This window comes from Halichoeres trimaculatus, unplaced genomic scaffold (genome assembly GCF_033239565.1).
Source record: "Halichoeres trimaculatus isolate MK-OKI-2021-1 unplaced genomic scaffold, fHalTri1.1 fHalTri1_scaffold_11, whole genome shotgun sequence".
Classification (NCBI taxonomy): Eukaryota; Metazoa; Chordata; class Actinopteri; order Labriformes; family Labridae; genus Halichoeres; species Halichoeres trimaculatus.
Genome location: NW_027437189.1, coordinates 21,962,841 through 21,975,124, shown reverse-complemented (window position 1 = coordinate 21,975,124; position 12,284 = coordinate 21,962,841). Strand labels below are relative to the sequence as shown.

Here is a 12,284-nt window from a genome sequence, read left to right as displayed (position 1 = left end):
TTAACTGTTAGTGATAATGTTCATTTCAACCCACAGTCAGCAGTTATTCTGCAGTGGTCTGTTCAAACTTGAGAGTCTATCAATAAAATGAAGAGTGAGGTTACGTTAGCTCTGTTTGGTAGATGACTGGCAGGACATAACCAGGATTCACAAACATTACACATTACGGACATGTCTTAGAGCACCAGGCTATAGTCTGTTTGTATATTATGGTGTAGAGTTTGCTCATTGTCACATTTCAAATAACAGCGCTAACTGTTGATAAATGACTTACTTTGCCACAGTGTATCCGGTAAAAAGTTGTCTTGAGCAAAGAAAAGTTGTGTAAAAAAAAAAGGTCTGGTCTCCATTCATTTCCAAAACAAACACACGCCTTGTTTAGAGTGTCTTCACGACAGTGTATGTAACTCTGGGCCAAAAGGTATTTCTACAGTCTGGTTAAAACAGATTCTCTTCACTGCATCTTTAAAACTTAACTTTCCAGATTGGAAGCATGTGGAAAAATGTGACTTTTTAGTGAGGATCCAGTTCTTGTACAGTATTAAGAGGTGTCAAAAACACAAGTGCTGCATATTCAGATTATGAGCCCCAGTTACTGCGTGTTTTTTGACACACATGCAGAACAGACACTGAAACAGCACACTGAGACAGAGAAAAGTTAATGAGCTCACTAAACATGAGTCCTGCAGGACAAAGTCTGACTTAAAATGACTTAAAAATCACTGCCAACCTGAGCATCTCTGCAGCCTCTGCCAACTCTCCTGCTCATGGTTTCATAGATCAGACCACATGCCAAATGTTTCTGTCTACTGGTCTATATTTAACTCAGAGTTCAACAGTCTACAGTATGACACAAGGGGAAATTGAGATTGGGGCAATCCAGTGATCCTATCTGTATATTTGATAGAGACATGGTTTTGCTCTTTTATTTTTTTCATGACACAGTCATACACGCTATGATAGGCATCCTAAATATAACTAGGTCCTTGGTTTGGGAGTGTACTATCACCTCAGAAATATGAGAAAAGAAACTACTCTGAGATAAAAGAGAAGTTATAATGAACTCATGGTCTAGATACTGGAATGTATTGTCTGTTACTATGCAACACATCAGCTCCAGAGTTATTCCCGCAGAGGATTTTCATCCGCCCTCTGTCTCTGTCCTCCCTCCCTCAACTGTTTCTTCTTCCTCCTGTTCAACGTCTCTCCTGCTCTCGTATTCCTGTTTGTTTTTTTTTCCTTTTTGATTCACAGCTTCTCCAGGCGGGCCTTTGAAAAATAAATATGCACTTTTTTACAGTTTCTCTCCTTCCTGCATTGATTCTGACTGGAAGGCTCCAAGGCAACTTTGTGACAGGAATCAGTATGCACCCTGCTTATTTCAGTGTTCACCATTTCCCTGGCTCTCTAATTATTGACATGGCTTTTGATGTTCAAAGAGCTCCAGAGGGAAGTCAAAATATTCAGAGTTTCACTCTGTTTTGACTAATCTATTTAATTATTTACATTAAACTCTCATTGGACATTTTTACTCAGGAAAAAATACAAAGTTATACAGAAAGAAAAGGCTTCAGATTTGTTTGCTGTTGTTAAAGACATGGATGGCAACTTCATAGAGTTCAAAACAGGGGCGACTTGACTAGACCCTACAGAGAAGATATAACATAAAAATATTGTGTCAAACAGTATCATATTATATTACTTTAAAATGTTTGGACTGTATCGTCTATCATACGGTGGTGACTATATTGTTATGTATCATATCCTGTCATTGAAGCACTGTTCCACTATAAGGAACCTCGTGGAATCAGTCCTTATAGTTTCTGATGACACAGTTTGGTTTGGTATGGTATTAAATTGCCCAACTTACTATTGAGTTTCATAATTACCTTCGCCAAGGAGATTATGTTTTTGAGAGAGTTTGTCTTTCTGTTTGTTTGTCTGTGAACAACATCACTCAAAAAGTAATAAACGGATCTTGATGAAATTTTCAGGAAATGTTCAAAATGGGATAAGGAAGAAGTGATTAAATTTTGGAGGTGATCTGGATCACCATCTGGATAAAGGATTCTTTATCATTGTGAGATAGGGCCGTTTCACCATATGTGTAAACAACTCCAGGATAAATGGTCAAATTGCTTTGCAAAACAATACAAGACAAGGTCACCATAATTTCTGACAGATGTAAAAGTACGATCCAGATCCTGGCAATATTCTGGATACCAAGATCCAAAACATGGAATATGTACTGGGTCATCCTAATTTTCAACACTGTCAGGTAACAAATTATTGTACAAACCTGCAACTAACAACAAATTGTTGCAGACAGTCTGCTGAAAGGGAGTATAACATTAAAGTAGGACTAAAGTGTTGCCTGACTATCATGATATGCTTGGCGAAGGTCTGTGCTCTCTGAGTGCTTTTCTAGTTTCAAATCGTATCTTAAAATCTCTTTTGATTTGTACTTAATTGTGTCTAAATATTTTTGGTTTCATTGCATGGTATCAAATCTTTTTTGTTTTTCATTTTATTTTTATTTGTATTTTATTTTATTCTTATTCTTATTTTTATTTTATTTTTTTATTTATTTTATTTTATTTTATTTTTTTATTTATTTTTTATTTTTTTTATTTTTTTTATTTTTTTGGGGGGTGGGGGGGGGGGGGGTGGGGGGTGTCTATTGTTTTATCATTTATCTGGCATCATACTTTATCAAATCGTGCCTGCTGACAGTCTTGCCTGGGCCCGGGATATTGTATTTCCAGGTCATTTAAAACTGCAAAGGTTATTTTTCAAAGAATACTAAAACTCCTCATTTCATCATACCTTTTGGTTTAAGAAATATATGCAATACTCACTGTTAAGTTTTTTTCCCTGTCTATTATTGCACCATGTTGTGATAACCTGAGACATTTTTTTTTTGTAACAGGGACACTGGTTAAGCTAAGAATATGTAAATGTGCTATGACTCATTCTGATTTATGTGTCACAGGAGGACATGCTGCAGTAGCACTGGTTACTCACAGCTCATAGTCAACTCTTGCTATAATTATCTGACATGATTAAGCTTTCTGTTTACTCTTCTGATAAAACGCTGACTGTGCTGTACGGGTGCAGCTGTTCTGTTTACCCGTTTAGGAGCCCGGGCTAAGCCCAGAGGAAGTGTGACGTCTTTTCATCAACAAGCCACAGGTAAGGACCAGTGCCTCCTGCATTATCAACGCAACCTTGAGAGCCGTAAAAGAAAACGTGTTTTAGAGATGGCATTTCTTGTCTGATGGTTCTGCTGGTTTAAGTTTCTCTGGATTTGCATCAGGTCCCTGCACAGATGCCCCTGTAACAGAAACAGTTACATCATACTGGGATGAATAAATCTTTGTGCAGACCAAGAATGCCATGCAGCTGCAGCAGAGAAAGTTTTTCTAGCATATTCTTGGTTAAGCATTATACAACCTGAAATTGTGGGATTGTTGTAGAACAAATTTTTCATGAGACAGTTCATATTCATATGCAATGTGAAGTCTTAAAAGCTTGTGCCCCGGAATAACTCCAGAGCACATTGTTTAAATAATAATGATGCTTTCTTGGCGATACTGAAATACATGGTTAACACTGATTACATAATCCATCTCTGGTAGTACGAGTGTTAGAAAACAGGGCTGCTATCCAAGATGACCCATTAGATATGATTTTTATATGCAATTTTCAGTCTCCTACGTCTTCTTGTAGTAGTTGTATGTCACTGTACTCTTCACACTCTCTAAGTAAAACACCAAATGCACATTTTGCCTTGTATGTGCCTGTTTTAAAAGAGGCTCATTAGTTTTTCTTCACACCTTCACAGACTGTTTCCATTTGAAAGGAAAGAAACCGTTTTCCTATTAGAGGTGAAAAAAGAAGGTGGCAGATGTTCAGAAGAAAGAGTGGCCTTGGTCGACATTCTTTTCTATAAAATGATAAAAATGTCATGCTAGTTGCCATGACAGCCAAAGCTAATTGCTTGTGCATGAGGTAGTGTAGAAGTGGATGACCAAGGCTGAGGATTCAGACAGGAGGGACAACAAAAGGAGTTCAGTACTTTGGAAAATATCCCTTCTCAATTTCGAAATCAATCAGACTCTGAGGTGTGTCAAAGCGTGATAAAACATTGAGTCAGTTTTGTTTGTCTCTCACAAACCACAGGTGGTGATGATCACATGCATGATCGCTGTTAATGAAGAACATTTCTAGCCAATCAGCATCCATCTCTGCTGTTAGTCCTGAACACACACACAAAGTCAGAGAATCAGCATCACTGCAAAAACTGGCAGACAAAAAGCCATGCCGTCTAGGCTATGAATCAGACAATAGAATGAGAAACTGCAACACACACACACACACACACACACACACACACACACACACACACACACACACACACACACACACACACACACACACACACACACACACACACACACACACACACACACACACACACACAGTCACCAGTGTGTATCCTTGCATACAGTATGCACAGATACAGTCAAGGGCACACAGACAAAAGCCACAGAAGCACAAGCACCCATACACCCACAGCCACTTCACTGTTCTTAAGCAAACAGCCTCAGGCGCAGTGAATGAGCATGTCAGCGGTGTGGGTTGACATTCTGCCACACAAAAGCTCCTCCTGCCAGTTTACCCAACACACTGACAGCCTGGAATATCCAAACTTGTCCATTACAGTTTTGATTTATGAAGATTTTTAATTCCAGAAGCCACTGGATCTGTATCTCTGTCAAATGTGTCACACTAATAGAGTGAAGATATAAAAATACAGCTTCAAAGGTAAGTAGGCTACATGTGGTGGAGGTGATCCTCATTACAGTGAAAGGAGACACAGAGCAGTGTGTGCCCTGCTCCTGGAGAGACAGGTTTGTCTGGGATTGGGTGCCTGTAGCAGCAGAGGAGCAGAGGATGAGGAGACAGGCAGGCAATGTGCCAGGGTTCTCCCCACATCCACAGACACTCTAATTAAGGAGCACAGTGGGGAGAGAGGGCGATAACAACAGTTCTGCATTGTCACATAATGATTTTCTTATCATCCCTAGTCCAGGAAACAGTGAACATCTCTCGTCTGATGCGATTGCATGTCTGTGTGTTCCTTGAGCGTCCGTCTAATCACACCCTGAGAGTCGTGGTGCTATTTTCAGAACTTGACAGGAGAATATTCGAGTCATCCTGCAACAGCAGAGTCGAGAGGCATTTGATGGAAATCAGCCAAAGAAGCTACAGATGCATCTGTCCTAATCCATGGACTGAGAGCTTATTTTCACTCTTTCATCAGTCTGTTTAATAAAGGAGGCTTTTCACTGACTCTTTACATGGATGTAATCCACCCTGAGTGTTGCTCATCTACCTCTCTATGTCAATCTTCTATTTCACTGTTTTAGATAGCCAAAAGGGATCTTTCTTTTAATATAAATATTTGTATGCCTGATGATATTTCAGTTTAATCAAGGATACACTTTGCAGTTAATAAAAAAAATCTTCAGACAGTCAGATAGGAGGATGTCTTTGGAAACTCTTAAGCTTTTCACATGGAACATTTTATGCTGAAATGTGGGTTACCTTCACTGAACTGAAAGTAAAATTCAAAGTAGAAGCCTGAGCCAAATTCCAGAGAATCTCTCAGTATTTTAAGTATATTTACAGCTCCATGTTCTTTTTTAATATATCTATTAATTATTTATTTATTTTTGCACAATCTGGTCTTCCTAGAAAAAAAAATCTACTGTCTGTCCAAATGTAAATTACATTCAAATGTAAAATAAGGTGTTCATGAAGTTGTTAATAATGCCCATTTATGGGATACAGCAGAAAGGAAAAAAATGTAAAGGAAAACCAATGAACACAAGGCAGTGAATGAGGATGAAAGAGAAGTAGCAGATGCCCCTAACAAGCGCACTGCAGTTTTGGTTGGAAAGAAGGATGCTGAACACAGTGCTGTACTTTGTGTCTATTGCATATAATAGTCTTTTTATGAAATTAAACTTATAGGAGATTCAAACATTGATTGAATAAATAGTGTTAAATGAATTTTGCTTGGTTGCTATTTCTTGAATATACATTTTTGAATCTTGCGTACCCCCTGGAGTACACGTACCCCCATTTGAGAACCACTGCTGTAGGCCATAGGAGTGCCCCCAGCAGCTAAAGCACAGTGAAGGCAGTGGCCAGTGACTCTTCTCCATCACATGTGCACTCTCTCTGATAAGAAACAGGGGTTAAAAGTATTTCCTTGCCCAACATCACTGAACTATTTGCCCTAGAGAAAATATCAGCTGGATATTGTTTTCAGAAGTAATTTCGTAAATGGGTGACAGTCAGCGAGCCAAGTGTAAAGCATAAACAGAGAGTTTGTGTCCCTCATTGATCCATAAAAAAATACATAGTACAATGTTTTCCCTTTTGCAGTATCTTTATCTTTGTTTGAGTCATTATTGCTGAGACATTAAGCAGACAAACTGATGTGACTCTTTGCCTTTCTTAGCCCCAAATTTCAATGCACATCCACCTGACGGTTTCAATTTAACCTTATTTTGCACCGCCATGAAGAAATGTTCAACTCAATGAGATCCAACCAACGCAGGGTGATAGGCATGCAAAAGTGTGAGCTGCTGCTAAAACTGCACAGAGCACCACAGAAACACACAACTCATCAGCAGAGGATAATCTGTTCCTCTCTTTTGAGACCTTCTGAGTTGAGGTTTAGATTTGCTGTGACACTGTGAATTTTTTTAATCATGAAACAGCTGCACACCAAGCAGACACGATCAAAGCTGTCTTTGAGGAGGATATTGCCCTCTAGTGGAAGTAGATTGAATATAATCAAATATTTTATGAGCTTAATAGATCCTGTAATAAAGTCTGATTATTTCTGACACTACATGGACATTTCTTTTTTCTGGGCTTTTGGCTTCCATTTTTAAAGGCACTAAATTATATAATAATATGATAAATATTATGGAAAATAAGACATGTGGTGCTTCTAATTATTTATTGACGTTAAAGCAGCCGTGAAGAGTTTTAAGCCAGCTGTAGAACACTAAAATCAATACAGTCTTTGAAAGCCATATAACCTGTTATTCTTCGATGACTGATGCTGCTGCCACCAGATAAGCATCAGATAAGGCATTACACTGTGCCGTCCTTATTCTATATTTTCACAGTAAATATTAATGGTGGTATTGATTAAAAAAAAACTTTTTTGTATTCAAAAACTTCCACATAATCCAGACTTTTAGTTGCCCCAATCTATTAGACCCAGTCTGTTTTGAGGGCTCCTACAGGGAAATGACTATCTTCATGAAGGCATATGTCATATCAGCAATAAACAGATGCTATGCAGATGTGAAGCTCTTTCTAGTGCCAACTGTTTTCACCATTTTGCTAATTGTGATGAATTTAAGGTGATAACTTTGGTTTAGGCGTAAAACCACGCCTAATGGTTCATGGTTTTTAAACCCCTTCACTGAGGAGGACTCGCACTCAAAACATCACTCCACAGGGTTAGTTTACTTTTTATCATATGACTGCTTTCCAGTTTTCAAGGCACGATTGTCAGCTTATGAAGAACAAAAACCCAAAAGTGACACCACTTTGCCCATCTTGCTATGAATGCATCATGCTTTATCAAATAAAGCAGCTGCTTGCGTCATCAATGCGCCACCTTCAGGGTAAAATACTGTAACAAAATGTGGTCTCTGCTACTATCAACCCTGACCTTGTGCAGAGTCATCTTTGTTTTCCTTAATGAATGTACAGTAAACAAATAAACATTGTTATTAGAATTAATTTTGCAAGGACTGTTTATGGCTGAAAATCTAGGTACAAGCCCCAATCAAGTCACTGTAAAATCATCCCAGGTGCAGACAGAGAAAAAATTAAACTCTAAGAGTGCCAGTAATGAGGATTCCAGCTTAAAGTGTCCAAAGTGCAGAAATGAATCTTTTTTATAAAATTTCATGTAACAGTGTTAAACAGTACTAAAAGATGTGTGTGGATGGTCTTCACCCATCAGTTATCTTCTGTCACCCCTTTGAGACGAAGTTCCTCTTGAACCCTGGATAAATAATCTGGGTCTGGATATCCAAAACTGTAATGGTCAAAGGAACAAGCAGAAAATGAAGTGAGTACAAATCAGGAGCTTATTCTTTAGCTGCGTAGTGTTATGTTATCACCAAACAAAATGTGACTTACAAGAGCTTTACTGCACCATATATAAAAGGAGTTGTTCAACAGGCACCAAAAAAACCATACAAATCTTCAAATAATGTAAAGCAGTGTGTAGATATGATTGATGCTTTGACACCTGCTTTTAAGATTTTTTTCTTTTTAAAGCTTTTGTTCATCAATAATATGCTCACCATTGAGGACCACCATCCATTCTGGTCTTGTGATGAATGTCGTTCCAGGTGATGACGTTGTTAAGGCCTGTAGTCACAGATCTCCCAATGGTGAAAATGAGTCTCCTGGCGAAGGCTTTCTTCAGCAGCTTGAGGACTTTTTCACCTTCCTCAGAGGCAGGCAGGAAGGCTGTGCGAGAGGTTCTGCTGTACCTTACCCCAGGGTTTGGGTGCTCTGGCTGTAATGTGATGAACAAAAGTCATTATGTAACACACTTTGATCTTGTATCCTGATGATAACTTCCCTTAAGATATGTGTAAGTTTACATTTACATTACTAAGATAAGGCTCTTTGTAAAATAAATCAGGATGTGAAGCTCATTCTTAAATTCAGCAAGGACGTATCATTGGGTTTTTCTCCATTGTGGTGTGTGAGAGGGAAACAGTGACTCTACTGCCAGCATGGTGGCTGACAGAGTTTCCCTTTCTGAAATCCTCCTCACACACAGAAAGCATTCCCACATACAACAGACACATCAGAAGCTTTAAGACGCCTTCAGTGTTACACAACATCCAAAAATATACAACATCTCTCCGTGTCCCTCTCCTACTCACACATCTCTTCCCTTCATTTCGTGACCTGTAGAATATGTTATATTCTTTGTTTTAGGTACATCCACCTCAAGAAGAAATTCACCTTTTTAACCCATTTCTCTCACCAGATCCCTAAAAACACACCTACTTCATGTTTAATGAGTAATGTGGTAGTCATATAAACTAACTAACCAGCACACACACACACAGCCCTGCTCCTGCTGTCGTTATAATGTGAATGTGGAAACGTGTTTATAAAAAGAGGTGGGAATTGATTTTGTTATTCATTGAATCTGCCCACTGTAGAGATTAAATGAGGCAATCATAAACAACATGCTGACTGAGAGAATTAATAATTTTTTCAAAAAACCTTTTTTTTCCTGTCCCAAGCACACTTACTGTAGATTGGAAACTTTCTGTCTTACATCACTGGAAGAGCATATCCAAGCATTACCTTGACCATCCCAATATTTTTCAGGAATAACAAACAGAGAATTAAAATTACTGCACAGGGTAATAAATCAATGACTAATACATGATAAAACCAGTGAGAGGTTGTTAAACTTTGAAGAAATCTCTTTAGATTTGAGATATCAAGGGTATTATATAACAGTTTTCAGTTAAAGCATGGAAATGATGACCTTCTTTTTGGCGCATCAATCTTGGAGCTCTGGTCTATGTGACTTATCCAACAGATTATGTATCAACCAAATAACTGTGCCCTTTCCCACCTCCACACTGGTTCTATGGCAACTCAAGGATAGAACTCCCAAATCACTTCCTCATAGAACTGCGCATGCTCCTATATTTGTAGTGCAGTGAATTGTAGTATTTTCTCCACAGCGTACCGAACTCCAGTAAGAAAACTCTTGCGTCATAGTAAGGCGAAGATCAATTAAACTGATGTCTGATCATAAAGTATTCATGTGTATGAAATTGTCCATGCAGAACTGAGGGACTATCACAACAAACAACAGCGTCCTCTGGTGGACAGTCATTATATTAACCCTTTCATGCATGAATTATGATAAGATCAGTCAGGATTTTTTTACTCAGTGTTTTTATTCTTCTTTAGGGATGTAAAACAAGGGTTTTTCTTAAAAAAAACTTTATCTTAATTTTATAAAGATATATTTATTTGTCCACTTAAGTGTACTTCATGCATTTCGTACTGTAAATAACAGTGTAATAACGTGGTAATTATGATTTTTTTGTTGCAATTCAGTTATACACTTGTATTATTGTTTCATGTTGGAATAGTGGTTCCTCCACTTCCCTGGTAACAAGGTAACAAAATAAAGACAATCCCTCTGAACTGAGGTTAGTGTATCAAAAAATACCAGTCACTGAACTGAACACAGATCCTCGTAGTATCTTCTCTCGTATCCCTATCATGTCTCTGAATGGAGCATCTCCTCTCCCCTTAGTATCTTAGCATGTATCATACATTTGCTGTCCACCTGCAAACAAGGTAACAAAATAAAGACAATCCCCCTGAACTGAGAACAGTGTAACAAAAATAACAGTCACTGAACTGAGCGTAGATCCTTGTAGTATCGTTTCTCATATTCATGTCAAGTCTCCAAACTGAGCATCTCTTCTCCTTTCTCATTTTCTATGATAGTTGCCAAAGCATCCAGGGCACAATGCTACAAGACACTGCATGCATGTGTACTTGGTTCTTCGTGTGCATGCACTATCTTGGCATCTGCTGGCATTTTTTGCTTCCTTGACCTGGGGCCAGTGGTTTCCGGGGGCATACCGGATCTCAGGGGGGGCCTTAGACACTGCTCTCCGTTTTGCAGGTGGTGGAGTGGCACTGGGTCTGCCTCTGGCATGTATCTTCACAGATCCTGCATTGATGAGAGCACGAGCTGTCGATGCTTTGAACTGCAGAAGATCCTTTGCTTCATTTTGAGACATTCTATAGAGATGCCAGGCATTTACAGTTGTAACATCAAGGAAATGAAAGAACACCCTGATGTACCACCGTTTGTTTCTGCGTCTGTGGGGATACATTGCAACACACTGATCCATCAGATCTACTCCACCCATATGCTGATTGTACAGCTTCACAGAGAACGGCCTTTGGATGTTGAGCATCTTCTTCTCTTTCTTGCTCCATCTCTGTGCCACATCTGTTGGGGACAGGCCAGTGCAGGAAGACGCCACGTGAATCACTGAGCTATCCAACCAACGTGTGACAGTGATGTTTTGAGCACTGGTCACGACAGAGACAGATCCTCTTCCTTTTTGCTTGAGTTGCTTTTCACTGTTGAGCTTCTCTTGTGCTCCATGGAGCCTGTTGATTCTGCATGTGCCAGTGCCATAGATCCCTTGGTGTTCCAGTGCTTGAAGGAGGGGAATGGTGCAAAAAAAATTGTCGAAAAACACCTTGTGATTCTTGCCCTGAATGTCTTCACAAAGGCGCATGACTACATCTCCAGCCATTCCCAGCTGACTGATCTTACCTCGTCCACCAGCTGGACCTTGATATGGTTCAAAGTTGTACATGTACCCAGAGGATCCTGCTCGCACCCACACTTTCAGTCCCCAGGGCTTGGGTTTTTTGGGGACATATTGTTTGATAGAGAGGCGTCCCTTGTAGGGAATCATCATCTCATCGACAGACTGAAATTCTTCTGCATCAAGTGCTGAGCGGAAGGTTTCCTTGAGTGCATCCAAGATTGGCCTGATTTTGACAAACCTGTCAGCAGTTTCAGAGTCCAGAGAGTAATTGTCAACAAAGTGCATGTACCTTAGAATTTGCTCGAATCTGTTCACTGGCATTGCATCAGCTATGAGATCAAGACGAAGGCCTGTCTCTGATGACCAGTACATTCTGGATCTTGGGTATCTGATATATGACATTACCATATTAATGCCAAGAAATGTTTTGAACTCCTCTGAGGTCAATGCCAATGTGTCTTTTCCTTTCTGGACCGCATACAGGTTTGTATTGTACACAATGTCATCAATCATATCCTGGGTGAAAAGATGCATGAAGAAATCTATTGGATCTGTTCCCTCAACATTCATCTTGCTCTCTCCTAAGAAAGGAGGCAGGTCTCCCTCAAACTGGTTATCCTTAGCTTTCCAAACATTTCTGACTCCCTTTTCCTTTGCTTTTTTCCCCTGAGCTCTGGAAGGTGGTGGTCCCTCAGGTTCATCTGTCTCGCCTCCTTCATCAGCCTCATCTCCTTCATCAGCTTCATCTCCTTCATCAGCCTCATCTCCTTCAGCAACATTTCCAGCCTCCTCACCTTCACTATCACTGCCTGATTCTGCTTCTCTCCTTGTACC

General features: G+C 39.5%; 1 protein-coding gene across 2 annotated transcripts in view; it reads right to left on the bottom strand.

Moving 5' to 3' along the window:
* LOC141798896 (putative E3 ubiquitin-protein ligase DTX3) overlaps window positions 1-12,284 on the bottom strand; it is a 29,503-nt gene that overhangs the window by 16,167 nt on the left and 1,052 nt on the right. Inside the window, exons 2-3 of one of the 2 annotated variants that reach the window (XM_074680819.1) lie at window positions 8,409-8,626; window positions 8,056-8,137 (exon numbers count right to left, since the gene is read on the bottom strand). In XM_074680819.1, the coding sequence (XP_074536920.1) occupies window positions 8,059-8,137; window positions 8,409-8,626 (297 nt within the window). In that variant the 3' untranslated portion in view covers window positions 8,056-8,058. Of the gene's footprint in view, window positions 1-5,844; window positions 8,138-8,408; window positions 8,627-12,284 lie in introns of those variants that run through there. The other variant, XM_074680817.1, reaches the window with a different exon arrangement.